The sequence below is a fragment of the Hemiscyllium ocellatum genome, chromosome 13 (assembly GCF_020745735.1).
Source record: "Hemiscyllium ocellatum isolate sHemOce1 chromosome 13, sHemOce1.pat.X.cur, whole genome shotgun sequence".
Classification (NCBI taxonomy): Eukaryota; Metazoa; Chordata; class Chondrichthyes; order Orectolobiformes; family Hemiscylliidae; genus Hemiscyllium; species Hemiscyllium ocellatum.
This window is the reverse complement of record NC_083413.1, coordinates 39929435-39945136: the sequence shown is the minus strand read 5'-3', so window position 1 is coordinate 39945136 and position 15702 is coordinate 39929435. Positions and strand designations below refer to the sequence as shown.

Genomic DNA, 15702 nt, shown 5'->3' with positions numbered 1-15702 from the left:
GAACTAAAAGATGATAACTTTAAAAAGAATAAGAATAAAATGCTACTTTCATATTCTTAATTCTGAATAAAACTTGAAACACCTGCTGGTTCACATACTATTCTCCTGTAACTTGCAATTGCAAATCCAGCAAGTTTAGACTGATGTCTTCTGATTTCTCAGTTAGTGAATTTAATAAACCTGTACAGACCAGCAAGGAAGAGGTTAATTTAATTTACTATTACTCTTAGGTAAGTCAAGGAATGTTAGCAGTGACGTTCTCCATGTTCCTAGACTAGAGGAGAAAATTCCCTGAAGAGTTGCACTCTTGATCACAATTAAAAATTCCAAGTAGATGTGCGCATTTACCATCAAATACTCAAAGTTACATAAAGCAACTGGTACCTTTGGAACAGCAATCCTTTGGATCTTTTTTACAAAAATATATCACTTAAAGAAATGCAATTGTTTTTGTACTTACTCAGAATTTGGAGTCCATACTTCATACCAGGTTTGTTGCTTCACCAAAAGAAACCCTGTTGTCTGGAACACAGCACTGATAACAATTTGAGACAGTACTGAAAATATCAGTGAAGCAGAGATTAGGCCGGATGGCAGTTTCTGTGGATCAAGATCTTTCCATGCAGCATTCAGACTCACTAAATGAAAACAAAAACAATATATTTCCTATACAGTTGTGAAGGAAACAATCCACAATTATGTGAGAAAACACTTTTTTTTGTGATTTAATCAATTAGAATTACTTTCCGTTACTTTTTTTTCCTCTACAGTGCAAAATGGATATCAATGACCCTGTTGAACAAATCCTTTGATAAATTATAGATGGGACACAAGTTTACCTATGGTCATTTCATCTAAATAAGACAATTTATGAAAAATCATACAGTAATTACAAATGAGAATAGTAATTCAGCTTAACTTGGTTCTGCCATCTAGAGTAGCCCTAAAGATTCCCAATTCCACATTATTATAATTTATGGTGGTTATAAGATTATCATAGATTGGGACTGAAACTTTAAACTGAAGGCAATTGAAGAGGCTCATGTGAATTGCCGAATTTGCCTCTCAGTATATCTGGGTTATTTAACCTTTAAAAATCGAAGTAAGACTCAAATTATTTTCATGAGGACAGTGCCACTTAAAGACAATGCAGCAATTTTTAAAGTCTACAAGGTATTGTAATTATAAAATTGTAAAAGTTACATTGTAAACTATTCCTTCACTTCTAAGGTGAAATGATGTTGGGATCAAAGATAACTGATTAGCACTTTTGCTTAAATAAAAAGGGCAGAGTGAGTTATTTTGAAATCAGATTATAGGCTTCCCTATATAGGATCCTAAAGTAGAAATTATCACAGAGAGACACAATTGCAGCTTCGACTTGTGAGATCTGCAGCTAAATGAGAAGTATAGCATTTGAGATGGAATTGGCTAGTTCTGCACCTACAGCATAGAAAATGCTGGTTCTTATCGTTTACCAAGCAGAAAGTAGGGAGGCCCTTGCACTTGGTTTAAAAACCAAGTTTGTGAGAAGTTGAGAGAGGCTGTTAGTTAATCTAGCTTGAAGCTGGAGGAAAATATCCAGAGAGGCTTTCAGTGTTATACTGATCAATTGTTAAACAATTCTCCAGCATTTGCTTCTACTGCTACATGAAACTCCATGTACTGTTCAGTCTATGAAATAAGAATTCTCTTTTGATTTTTGCTAATTTGAACCTTTGGTGTCTTGTCCTATTCTTGGCAATTTAAATTCAGCTTCCACATTCATTTCTTCCATACCATATTCCATCTTTTATACTTCTGTTAGAATGCTTTGGTTATTCATTTTCAAATGGTGCCATGGTCTCGATTACCTCAACCCATAGGGCAGGTGAGGATCCTGATTTAACATCTCAACTGACACATAAGCACACTGGAGTACAAAACTAAAGTCTCAACCAATTTCCTTTTGTGCTCAAGTGTCTCGAGTGGGACTTTATCCAGCAATTTATTACTCGTGTCAAATTACGGACCATTGATTCATTTTAAATAATAGAAATCTAATTTTATTTGAAATGTGTCTACTGAAATGATGCCAACACCAAAGAATATACATATGAAAGTTTGGTCCAGCCCAACTGATTACCATTTTCTCATCCATATCATTAAAATCACAACAAAATATTGGAGTTTACATCACATTCAATATAAAAAGATGTTAGTAAGTAATGCACATTCATCAAAATATGCACTAAAGTTATAAGTACATGTTCTAAGTTCTGATCTACTTCACCACATAACACAAGCTATTAGACAGAACGCCAACACTAGGCATATTTTGATAAACATATTGCTTCAACAGTCTCAACACTCACTTGTAAAGACAATGGATAGAATGATAGCCAAGTCGATGAAAAGAAACTGTAAATCTCCAAGATTACTGAGTATCTATAAAGGGTTAGAAAGGACAATTATATAAATGATATAATCAAAACTAATACCAAAGAAAAGTACTTGTACCTATTTTGAACTTAACAAGTTTGCACTAACAAATTAATGTTTAAAGTTAACTTAAAATAAAACAAATACTTACAGAATACAGTAAGGTAACGGTTAGATACTGGATTATACTGTACAGCGCCATGAACTTGAAAACACAGAATGATGTCATCAAAGCAGCTCTTCCTTCCCTGTTTGACATAAAATAAAAGTTTTATCTTCATTTAAATAGTTCAAAAAGAAAATCATCTTAATTTAGATTCATTTTTGCAACTCCAAGTACAGGCTACAGAAATTTACTGTAGAAATCTAATTTTATTCATCATTAAATAATAAGACCATAAGAAATAAGAGCCAATTGGCTTCTCAAGCTTACTCTGCCACTCAATAAGATCGCGGCTGATAATACAAGTAAAATATTTATATTTAGCATACCATGTTGTGAGTATTTACATACTAATTATTTAAATGTGGAATCTAGCAAATTATGCTTTCAAATGTATACTAGAATGGAAGACAGCATCACTTTTGAGGTTTACGTTAGCAGAAGGATTAAGTTAACATTACAACATGAAACAATGAAAATCACCTTGTTTGCAACGTAATAAGACTCAGACACAAGTTTGTTTGCATTAAACATGTAGACAATAGGACTGCTCACAATGAGATTCAGATGCCTGAACCATTCAGGTGATGTAGAGTAATATACCCACAGATATAGTTTTGCATGTCATCGCAGTGTGCTGATGTCTCCACAATCTGACTTAGCAAAGTTAGGGAGGGCAGAAGTACATCTTGGGTGAGGAAGAGATGAAGGACTCAGTGGCATTCTCCAATGAGGTACAGAATGACAATGGTCACTTAGTGAGAGGAAGGAGGTAGGGCAGTGGCTGACAAATGTGAAAATTCTACTATGAACAGATTCCAGGTCGAATGAGCCAAAAATAATTGTTTCTTCTGTTATGATTTAAAAATCTGGTCATTGGGAAGCTGTTGCTTCCTCTTACGTACATTTGTTACAACTGAGTGAGGAGATGTAATTCAACTTCCCTCTTTTTAATTCCCTCAGTCAATTGCACTAAATATTTTTGGTTCTTTTTAGTATGCAGCCATATCACAGACTAACCAAAACCAAAGGTAATCAGATTAAAAAGGAAGGAGGCAATGAGAAGGCTTTCCTAGGTGAATAAAAAAATGATCTAATCCCAGGAAAAATAATAAAAACATTTCAACAAAAGCATGTAATAGATTTAAAAGGGGATGAATGGCTTGAAGAACACACTATCTATATGTGGAACCAGAGGTGATAGACGAGAAACTAAACTATTGGTTTGCATCAGTATTTACTGAGAACTTAGGGAAAGGTGTCCCTATCACAGAAGAGGTAGTGCTGGACACCTCAAAATGTATAAAGGTGGATAAATCCCTGACACCCAGATGCATTCCAGAACTTTGAGGGAAACTAGGCAAGAGATTGCTGAGCATTTTGCTGAGATTTTGTAATTGATAGCCAGAAGACTGGAGTTGACTAATGTGGTGCCATTATTTAAGAAAGGCAGGAAGGAAAAGTCAGGGAACTATGGTGAGTCTGAAGTCGATGGTGGGTAAGTTGTTGAAGGAAATTGAGGGACAGGATTTACATGTATTTGGAAAGGCAAGAGCTAATTCGGGATAGCCAACATGGGTTTGTAGATGGTAAATTGTGTCTCACTAACTTGATTTGAATTTTTTGAAGTAGTGACAAAGACAACTGATGAAGTCAGAGCATTAGACATTACCTATATGGACTTCAGCAAGGTGTTTGACAAGGTTCCGCATGGTAGACTGGTTAGCAATATTAGATCACATGGAATCCAGGGGAGCTAGCTAATTGGATACAAAATTGGTTTGAAGGAATGAGATAGAGGGTGATGACGGAGGGCTACTCTTTGGACTGGAGGCATGAGACCAGTGGAGTGCCGCAAGGATTGGTATTGGGTCCACTGTTTTTTGCCTTTTATATAAATGATATGGCTCTGAATATAGGAGGCATTTTCAGTAGGTTTGCAAATGACACCAAAATTGGTGGTGTAGTGGATAGTGAAGAAAGTTATCTCAGAGTACAAGGGGATCTTTATCAGATGGACTGACAGGCCAAGGAGTGGCAGACGGAGTTTAATTTAGATAATTGTGAGGTGTTGCATTCTAGTAAGGCAAATCAGGGCAGGACTTATACAGTTGATGCTAGGGTACTGGAGAGTGTTGCTGAATAAACAGGCCTTTGAGGGCAGGTTCATTGTTTCTTGAAGGTGGAGACAGAGGTAGACAGTGTAGTGAAGAAGGTTTGCCTTCATTGGTCAGTGCATTGAATATAGGGGTTGGGAGGTCATGTCACAGCTGTACAGGATATTGGTGAGGCCACTTTTAGAATACTGCGTTCAAGTCTGGTTGCATGGATTGGAGAGCTTGAGCTGTAAGAAGAGCTGAGTAGCCAGGGAATTTTGTCCCCCTGGAGCATTGCAGGCTGTGGGGTGATCTTAGAGAGATTTATAAAATCATGAGGGGCCTGGATAGGATGAATAGTTCCGATGTTTTCCCCAGGGTAGAGGAGTCCAAAACTAAAAGGCATAGGTTTAAGGTGAGAGTAAAGACTTAAAAGGGATCTGAGGGATGACTTATTCATGCAGAGCGTGGTGCGTGCATGGAAGGTTCCGCATGGTAGACTGATTAGCAATATTAGGAGAAGTCAGGAGACTTCTGCCAGGAGAAGTGGCAGAGATGGGTACAATTACAACATTTAAAAGACATCTGGATTGGTACATAAATAGGAAGGGTTTAGAAGAATTTGGACCAAATGCTGGCACATGGGACTGAATCAGTTTAGTATATCTGATTGGCATGGACGAGTTGGACTGAAAAGTATCCGTGCTGTAAACTCTAAGGATATTAAACTATATAGAGAGTCCATGACGTATTAGAATTTTAAAATGAAACCACAATAGTTTAATCATTGACTGGTATCATCAGCAGTGGTGACCTTTGTAGGTACCATTGAATGATTATTTCCCCATTTTGCTTTTTAAATGGGTGTTGTCTTCTGAGAGACACATGGAGAGGTAGGCTCAGAGACAGGAAGAAAGAGAGACTTTGAGCTCTTATTAGAATTATATTTTTCCTTCTCTCTGCTCTGATGCTCAAAATAGGTACTGAAATATGGTTCAGTAATATAATCCCAAGTCTTGTTTCATTATATTTCTAAGTTCAGCAACTGTAAGGTGAGCTTTTCATTCCCCAATATGTAAAATTATCATTCAGTTGTGAATTAAGAGGTGCAAGCTTTTTGACACAAACTAAGTTGTCTAGTTTCAATGTTTACGATGGCTTATTTTATACAGCATGGGTCTCTTGGACTTGTCTCAATCTGTGGTCAGGTGACCACAGCATGGTATTCTAGGTCAGTATTTATCTTTTTTTGACACCATCTTAGTTAATAAAAGATCTCAGATATAGCAATCAGATGATGGAAGTTGAAAATTGATGGCCCTTATTCATCACTGATGTATTTGAAAGAAAGGTCCTATTTTAATATGCTGACAGTGTGATCTATCTGGCAGTGAGACCCTCTAGATATGTCCAAATGGATAGAAAAACATAGCCTCTGTTCTAATTGCTTGCAAATGTAATTGCACAATACTCAATTGCTGCAGCCTCAGGGTCTTGGAGGGAAGCATGATTTTAGCATATTTGCCTCAAGCAAGCCCACACACAGATTACCTTGAAAGTCACATACATGCAATCTTACCTTGGCGTGATTGCTCACATCAACCTGATATGTGCTCCAAACATGGACAATGCTTTATTGAGAACTTTGTAAGGAAGATGTAGGGAGATATAGAGAGAGGAAGGAGGATCAAGCATCAGCCAATTGGACTCTAAAGCATACACAATTCTCTTTCATCATGGATGGTGTACTTAGTTGTCTTAGTCATGCTTTCCTATAGTTCCGGAGATTTTTCTATTCTGTAAATTACATTAGTTGAGCCTCTGTGACTACTTCTACTATCCTATTGGCCAGACAATTCAAAAAACTCCCATCTCCAAAAGAATGAATTTCTTCACATCTCTGTAGTTTATTGCCTACCCCTTATTCTGAAAATGCTTTATCTGGCAAAGGACACTCTAGCCAGAGGAAAGATCGTTCCTTCCTACATCCAAAAGACTCCGGTCACATGTCTTTATTCTGCACAGAGACTGTCGCTTATTCCTCTGAAATGTAGCAAATACAGGACCATTCTTTTCACTTATATCTCATCCAACAGTGCTACTGTCTTTAACTAGCCAGACGGCTGCAATCCCCAAATGATACACTTCTCCTTTCCGAGGTAATGAGAATATTAAACACACATTACTGATGATATGAGACAATAAATGGTGTACTGATGTCAAAAAAGATTTAAGGGGAGGACTCACCACCCATGGTTAAATAAAGAAGTTAAGGAAAACCCATTCAAGTGCAGAGAGGTGAATGGCAGAAGGTCAGTTGATTGGACAGAAAGTAAAGAACAGCACAGAATGACTAATTTATTTTTCCTGATTAATCTTTTAGAATGCAAGAGGAAGCTAGCTGAAAATGTAAAATGGATAATAAGAACTTCTTTTGATATTTAAAAAGGAAAAGAATAAATAGAGAGAGTGTTAGTCCAATAGAGAATGAGAATGGCGAATATGTAAGATAAGTACATTTGATACATTGAATGTTGTGGTTCTGTTCGCCGAGCTGGGAATTTGTGTTGCAGATGTTTTGTCCCCTGTCTAGGTGACATCCTCAGTAATTGGGAGCCTCCTGTGAAGCGCTTCTGTGATGTTTCCTCCGGCATTTATAGTGATTTGTATCTGCTGCTTCCGGTTGTCAGTTCCAGCTCTCCGCTGCAGTGGCCGGTATATTGGTTCCAGGTCGATGTGCTAATTGATTGAATCTGTGGATGAGTGCCATGCCTCTAGGAATTCCCGGACTGTTCTCTATTTGGCTTTGTCCTATAATAGTAGCGCTGTCCCAGTCGAACTCATGTTGCTTGTCATCTGAGTGTGTGGCTACTAAGGATAGCTGGTCGTGTCGTTTTGTGGCTAGTTGGTGTTCATGGATGCGGATCATTAGCTGTCTTCCTGTTTGTCCTATATAGTGTTTTGTGCAGTCCTTGCATGGGATTTTGTACACTACTGGAACTGACAACCGGAAGTGGCAGATACAAATCACTATAAATGCCGGAGGAAACATTACAGAAGCGCTTCACAGGAGGCTCCCAAGCACTGAGGATGTCACCTAGACAGGGGACGAAACGTCAGCAACACAAATTCCCAGCTCGGCGAACAGAACCACAACAACGAGCACCCGACCTACAAATCCTCTCACAAACTTTGAGTCCAGCTGAATGTTAGAATTTCCTTATACATCTTAATGAGCTCCAACCTGTGCTTAAATTTACCTTTAAAATGAAGCAGCCTAATGTGTTCCCTTATCCCAGTTGAAAAATCAACTACGAATTCTCTAGAACCGTCTACTAGAAGCCAATTTTCACTGGTTAACAAACACACTGGGATTCTCATAGTTCCACATCACAATACTTTTCTAAACAGTAACCCCATAAGTAAGCCTTGAACCACTCTTTCATCTTGTAAGCGTGATTCTGAAGAAGATATATCAAATCCATCCTGCGGGATAAAGGCTATCCCAATCAGATGATTTCTCTCTGTATATCACACAAACTTATGAACAGGCCTAAGACTATCACCTTTGGTCCTGAAAATGCCCAGTCTACCTCAGAATACTATGGATAAGATAACTCAAATGTTTAGCAACAGGTGAAACTGTTTTAGGTTGTTCCGATGTAACCCAGGTCAAGTCTGCTATCAAAAGGATGCCACCTACAAACAGATCCTACCACCAGTGATACATTTCTCTCCCCAACCCTATCTGCGTTCAGTAAAGACCATTCCCTCCAGGACTTTCTTGCCAGGTCCACGTCTCCCCACTAACCCACTCTCCAATCCCGGTATCTTCCCCTACCACCGCAAGAATCGCAAAACCTGCTCCCAAACCTCCTCCCTCACCTTCGTCCAAGGCCCCAAAGGAGTCTTCCACATCCATCAGAGATTTTCTTGAACTTAACCACACGTCATTTACTGTATCCGTTGCTCCTGATGTGGTATCCTCTACACAGGGGAGACAGGACATCTACTTGTGGAATGCTTCAGAGAACATCTCTGACACACACACACACGAAGCAACCCCACTGCCCCGTGGCCAAACACTTTAACTCCCCCTCCCACTTTCCTAAGGACCTGGGCCTCCTCCATCGCCAAACCATCACCACCTGCCGCCTGAAGGAAGAACACCTCGTCTTCTGCCTTGGGACCCTCCAACCACATGAGATCAATGTGGATTTCACCAGTTTCCTCATTTCCCCTCCACCCACCTTATTCCAGTTCCAAACTTCCAACTCGGCACCACCCTCTTGAACTGACAATCTTCCTTTCCACCTATCCGCTCCACCCTCCTCTCCGACCTATCACCTTCACTCCCACCTTCATCTACCTATCGCACTCCCTTTACATTTTTTGCATGGCCATACATGTGGAATAACTTAAATAGTTGACATGTGCATGACTATCATCACTTAGAGGAAATAATGTGTGATAAAACTCTTGTCTCTGGGTCAGACGATCATGTTTCACTTTAGGATCAGAGCAATAAAATCAAAAATGACACTCCAGTACAATGCTGAGTGCGTGCTGCATTGCCAATAAATGTCATCTCATAAATCAAGTGCTAAAACAAGGTCCCAGCTGCCCTCTTAGGTGGGAACAAATCATCTCATTACATTATTTTTAGGAAAAGTAGAAAAGATACTCCTGGTCGTCTGGCCAATATTCAAAATGTAATTAAACTACTAAACATATCTACTCATTATTAGACTGTTACTTGTGAGCAGATGTCACATGTAAATTGGCAATCCATTTCCTTTATTACAACAGTGACTACACTTCATTGGATGCAATGCACTATGACATCTGTGGTCATAAAAGACTCTGGGTAAGAGCAAGTATTTCTTTGGTCATGCAACTTGTCCAATGGAGTTGCCAGAATAATAGTCAACAGAAAGCCAGAGCTCCTCACCACTTGGGAGAGCAACCACCACATTAAGTAGACACAACATCACCTAGTTCACCTCATGCAAGTACCAATGTTGCAATTCACTGCCAGGTGAACTTCCAAATCCACTGTTTTCTGGAAAGATCAAAAGAAAGTAAGAAGGATCCATTTAGTCAGTGGAGTCTGACAAAACAATAACTTGCATTTATATAGCCCCTTCGATATAGTAAAACATCTCAAGGTACTTAACAATTGCATGTTTGAAGGGGAATGCTGTTGGAGCATCAAGATATCAGTTTCCAGCAAGAGCAACATACATGGCTCCTAATGTATATTTAGTATCTGTCTTCACAAAAGACAGGCACTTTTTAGATATTGTGGTTAAGGAGGAGGACTGGATATAATAAACATAAGCAGAGAAGAAAGCTTAATGAATTCGCATCTCTGAAAGCAGATAAACCACCAGGGTCAGATAAAATACATCACAGATTATTAAATGAAACCAGGGAGGAAATAGCAGAAGGTTTGACCATTACTTTGCAATCCTCACTGGATACAGGTGTAGCGCCAAAGGATTGATAAGCTACTGGAATTGATCAAATAATTTCAGGCCAATAGATGCACCTCAGTACAGAGCAAATTACTGTAATCAGTTCTAGGAGATGGGATAAGCCTAAAATGGCAAGGATTAATCAAGACTGCTCAGCATGGATTTAGTAGGGAAGATGATGTGTGATTAACTTGAATAAATATTTTGAAAAAGTAACAAGAAGAATTGATGAGGGTAGAACAGTTGATACAGCTTACTGAATTTTTACAAAAGTTTCTGAAAAGATCCATATGGCAGACGTATTTTTTAAAAAATGACAAGAGTCAAACTGGATACAAAACTGCTCTTTGGTAAAGAAACCAGACTAATTGTTGATGGCTGGCTTTTAGGTCTGGAGGACTCTGCAGTAGGGTTCCACAATTAGCTTGTCAGTTTCAGTTAGTTAACGATTAAAATTTGAACAAATGATTTTATTTTCATGTGTATTTTACAGTGAGAAAAACAGTAAAATACAGTGAGAAAGCTTTTCCAAGGTTGTCACAATCCAGTGCCATTTTAAATAGTTTTAAGAATAAGAAAGAAAATGAAATAAATAGTTGAAAGACAGTCTTTTAGTCCTGAGCCAGCTCATGATCAATGACACCTGTGCCGCCATCCCTCCTCCACCTCCTCGCCATCATCTACACTGGACCCAATGAGCATTGCAGTCACCACTCTTCAGGCACCATCTTTCACCAATGGTCCAATTCTCCTCTGCCACCATCTTGCTGCTACCTGAGCTGGACTGACGAACTTTGCAGTTGCAAGTCTCGTGGATGCACTCACCCCAATGTCGTTATGGTGCCCTTCTGTCACCACTTTGTCGCTGTCAGCATCGGATCCAATCAACAATGAAGTTGCCAATCCTCAGGTGCCATCTTTCGCTGCTGGACCTACCTCACCAACATCATCTCTGCTGATGTAGCAGCCGCTGATTCCAATGCCAGGTCCCGTGCTCATCCTGGAAAAGTACAATTCAAATCTGCACTGAACTCACTAACTGCTGCCACGAGCCTGTGTTAGGCTCACTCGCTGCCACGGGGTCTGCGCTGGGCCAACTTGAGTCTGTGCTAGGCTTCCTCATCGCTGCCATGAAGTCGTCACTGGGCTCACTCGCGACCAGGCTGGATTCCATCACCATTGAAATAAGGTCTGTGCTGGGCCCATTTGAGTTCATGCTGGGTTCCCTCGTTGCCACCATGTGGTCCACACTGGGCCCAATGGCTGCCACCACAAGGTCAATGCTGGGCCCACTCACTGCCTCCATGACGTCTGCATTGGGATCCCTCACTGCTTCCATGAGGTTCACACTGGGCTTCCTTACCACTGACAGGTCCATGGTGAGTGTATGCTGAGCCCTCTCAAGTCCATGCTGTGGTTCTTTGCAACTGCAATTGCTGTTTAAGCTCAGGACAAAAGGTAAGCATAAAGAAAAAAAGATAAAAGTAGTCAGCAGATGACCTTGCTTAAGAACCCTACTCTGCTGCCATTTTGATAACACTTCAGCCAAGGTGGTTTTAAGTAAATAGGACAATGCTGAAGAACCACAACAGGATAGGGATGGGAACACAGCAGGGGCAGGGGTGCAGTGATAAGTTAGTGATAAGATGTCTGGAACAGCTAGGCCACACAATCAGGAAAGATAAAGGCAATCTTGGGTAAATATAAACATCGCCCATTGCGTGCATTGTGGGAAATTAGTAAACTGCGACATTTGTCAATGTACATTGCAAATTGACCTGATAAAGAATTGAATATGTAACCTGTTATGTATAAAATTCAGAAACCTGCGGACTTTATAGAGTTTGGTCTTAGATTCATTTGGCTTGCTTTCCTTACATTTCCCTGAAAGAACCATCATTGACCATACAATCACAGTCACAGCGGCCAGGTTTCTGGCACTGAGCCTGGCTCGATGACTCAGAAGGAAAGGGGAGAGAGTAAGAGAGTGATAGTGATAAGAGATTCAATCATGGGAGGAACAGACACATAGTGATAGGAGATTCAATCGTGAGAGGAACAGACAGGAGATTCTGTGGTCTCAGGCGAGGCTCCTGGAAGGTATGTTGCCTCCTGGTTGCCAAGATCAGGGATGTCTCGAATCGAGTCTACAGGATTCTTAAGGGGAATAAAGAGCAGCCAGAAGTTGTAGTATACATTGGTAACAATGACATAGGTAGGGAAAGGAAGGAGGACCTGATAGCAAGTTAGATTGGAAGCTAGAAGGCAGGACAAGCAGTGTAATAATCTCAGGATTGCTACCAGTGCCATGTGCTAGTGAGGCTAAGAATAGACAGAAAGTAAAGATGAACGCTTGGCTGCAGGGCTGGTGTAGGAGCGAGGGCATCAGATATATGGATCATTGGGATACTATCTTCTGTAGAAGGCAGGACCTGTACAAGAAGGACTGATTGCACCTAAAGTGGAGGGGCACCAATATCCTGGTCAAGAGGTTTCCCGAGCTCTTTGGGAGGGTTTGAACTAGATTGGGGGGGGGGGGGGGGGGGGGGGACCGAACCTGAGCTTCAGATCAAATGATGGAATAGGTAGTGAACAGCCAGATACAGCTTGCAGAGGGTCTGTGATGAGGGATAGGCACTTGATAGGGCAAATATGCAGTCAGTGTGATGGGTTGTGAAGTGTGTCTATTTTAATGCAAGCATCAGGATTAAGAGTGTCGAATTCAGAGCATTAATCAGTACTTGGAACAATGATGTTGAGGCCATTACGGAGACTTAGATATCACTGGGGCAGGAATGGTTGTTGGATGTTCCAGGGTTTAGATGTTTCAAAGGGAAGGGGTGTGGGGGGAGTGGCATTGCTAATCAGGGATGGTATCACAGCTGCAGAAAGGGAGGTCATCGACGATTGTTTGTCTATAGAGTCAGTAAGAGTGGAAGTCAGAAACAGGAAAGGAGTAGTCACTTTACTGGGAGTTTTCTACAGGCCCTCCCAATAGCAACAGAGACATGGAGGAACAGATTGGGAGGCAGATTTTAGAAAGGTGCAGAAATAACAGGGTTGTTGTGATGGGTGCCTTTAACTTCCCTAATATTGATTGGAACCTACTTAGTTTAAATAGTTTGGATGGAGCAGTTTTTGTCAGGTGTGTCCAGGAAGGGTTCCTGACGCAATATATAGATAGACTGATGAGAGGGGAGGCCATTTTGGATTTGGTGCTTGGCAGGTATCAAATCACTCGATGGGAAAGCATTTCGGTGATAATGATCACACTTCCCTGACCTTTATTATACAGACGGTTTGGCAAAGCATTTAATTGGGGGAAGGGGAATTACAATGCTATTAGGCAGAACTGGGATGCCTAAATTGGGAACAGATTTTCTCAGGGATATGCACAATAGAAGTGTGGAGGTTGTTTAGGAAGCACTTGCTAATAGTGCTGGTCAGGTTTGTCCCACTGAGGCAAAAAAGGGATGGTCGATTGAAAGAATCTTGGCTGACAAGAGATGTGGAACATCTAGTCAAGAGGTAGAAGGAAGCTTATTTAAGTATGAGGAGGCAAGGATCAGACAGGGCTTTCGAGGGTTTTAAGGGATAGCCAGGAAGGAACTGACAAATGGACTTAGGAGAGCTAGAAGGGGGCATGAAAAAACTTTAGCGGGTAGGATTAAGGAAAACACGAAGGTATTCTACACTTGCGTGGGAAACAACAGGGTGGCTAGAGTGAGGGTAGGGCCATTCAGGGATAGTGGTGGGAAATTGCGTCTGGAGTCGGAGGAAGTAGGAGAGGTCCTTGGTGAATACATTGCTTCAGTATTCACTACTTAGAGGGACCCTGACATTTCTGAAGACAGTGTGAAACAGACTGATATGTTAGAACAGGCTAATATTAGGAAGGAGGATTTGCTGGAAATTTTGAAAAACAAGAGGATAGAAAAATCCCCTGGGCTAGACGAGATATACCTTAGGTTACTACAGGAAGCGAGGGAAGAGATTGCTGCATCTTTGGTAATGATCTTTGCATCCTCACTGTTCACTGAACAGTGCCAGATGATTGGAGGGTGGCAAATGTTATCCTCATGTTCAAGAAATGGAATAGGGATAATCCTGAGAATTACAGACCAGTTAGTTTTACGTCAGTAGTGGACAAAATATTGGAGAGGATTCTGAGAGACAGGATTTATGATAACTTGGAAAATCATAGATGATTAGAGATAGTCAGCATGGCTTTATGAAGGGCAGGTCACGCCTCACAAACCTTATTGAATTCTTTGAGGATGTGACAAACACATTGATGAAGGTAGAGCAGTGTGGATGTGGTGTACATGGATTTTAGCGTGGTGTTTGATAAGGCTCCCCATGGTAGGCTCATTAAGTAAGGAGGTATGGGATACAGGGAAATCTGGCTGTGTGGATACAGAATTGTGGTTCCAGAACCACTCCATGCAGAACACCATTGGTCACCCAGCTCTAGGCTGAATACTTTCCATCTAACACCACCCTCTATTTTCTATGGGCCAGCCAATTCTGTATCCAAAGTAACCAAAAGCAACATGTATGAGGTGAGGGAAGCCATTAGCGTCCCTGCTGATTACACTTGCAAGAAGTGCACCCATCTCCAGCTCCTCCAAGACTGTGTTAGGGAACTGGAGCTGGAGTTGGATGAACTGCGGATCATTCGGGAGGCAGAGGTGGTCATAGATCAGAGCTTTAGGGAAGTAGTTACTCCGAAAGTTATAGAGAGATGGGTGACAGTGAGGGGAAGTGGTAGGAAGCAGCCAGTGCAGGGACCCCCTGCGGTCATTCCCCTCAAGAACAAGTGTACCGTTTTGGATAAGCAACGAGGTTCAGGCCTCTGGCACGGAGCCTGTCCCCGTTGCTCAGAAGGGAAGGGTGGAGAAAGGTAGAGCAATAGTTATTGGAGACTCAATAGTAAGGGGCACAGATAGGCCGTTTTGCGGGGGCAACAGAGACTCACGATTGGTATGCTGCCTCCCAGGTGCAAGGGTACATGATGTCTCTGATCGTGTTTTCCGGGTCCTTAAGGGGGAAGGGGAGCAGCCCCAGATCGTGGTCCACGTTGGCACCAACAACATAGGTAGGAAGAGGGGTGAGGATGTTAGGCAGGCTTTCAGGGAGCTAGGTTGGAAGCTCAGAGCCAGAATGAACAGAGTTGTTGTCTCTGGTTTGTTACCCGTGCCACGTGATAGAGAGTCGAGGAATAGGGAGAGAGAACAGTTAAATGCATGGCTACAGGGATGGTGCAGGAGGGAGGGATTCCGGTTTCTGGACAACTGGGGTTCTTTCTGGGGAAGGTGGGACCTCTATAAACAGGATGGTCTACACCTGAACCTGAGGGGCATCAGTATCCTTGGGGGGAGGCTTACTAGTGCTCTTTGGGAGGGTTTAAACTAACTCTGCAGGGGCATGGGAACCTGGACTGTAGCTTTAGGTTACAGGACCTTGAGTGTAGGGAGGTTAGGAACATGGCATCGATTTCGAAGGGGGGTGCCTGTAAACAGGAAGGTGGCTTGAAGTGTGTATA

At 41.3% G+C, this 15702-nt stretch overlaps 1 protein-coding gene across 1 annotated transcript in view; it reads right to left on the bottom strand.

Moving 5' to 3' along the window:
* Positions 1-15702, bottom strand: part of atp13a3 (ATPase 13A3) — a 174968-nt gene that overhangs the window by 22186 nt on the left and 137080 nt on the right. Inside the window, exons 26-28 of the mRNA XM_060834125.1 lie at positions 2573-2669; positions 2355-2427; positions 461-638 (exon numbers count right to left, since the gene is read on the bottom strand). Coding sequence (XP_060690108.1) covers positions 461-638; positions 2355-2427; positions 2573-2669 — 348 coding nt within the window. The remainder of the gene's footprint in view (positions 1-460; positions 639-2354; positions 2428-2572; positions 2670-15702) is intronic.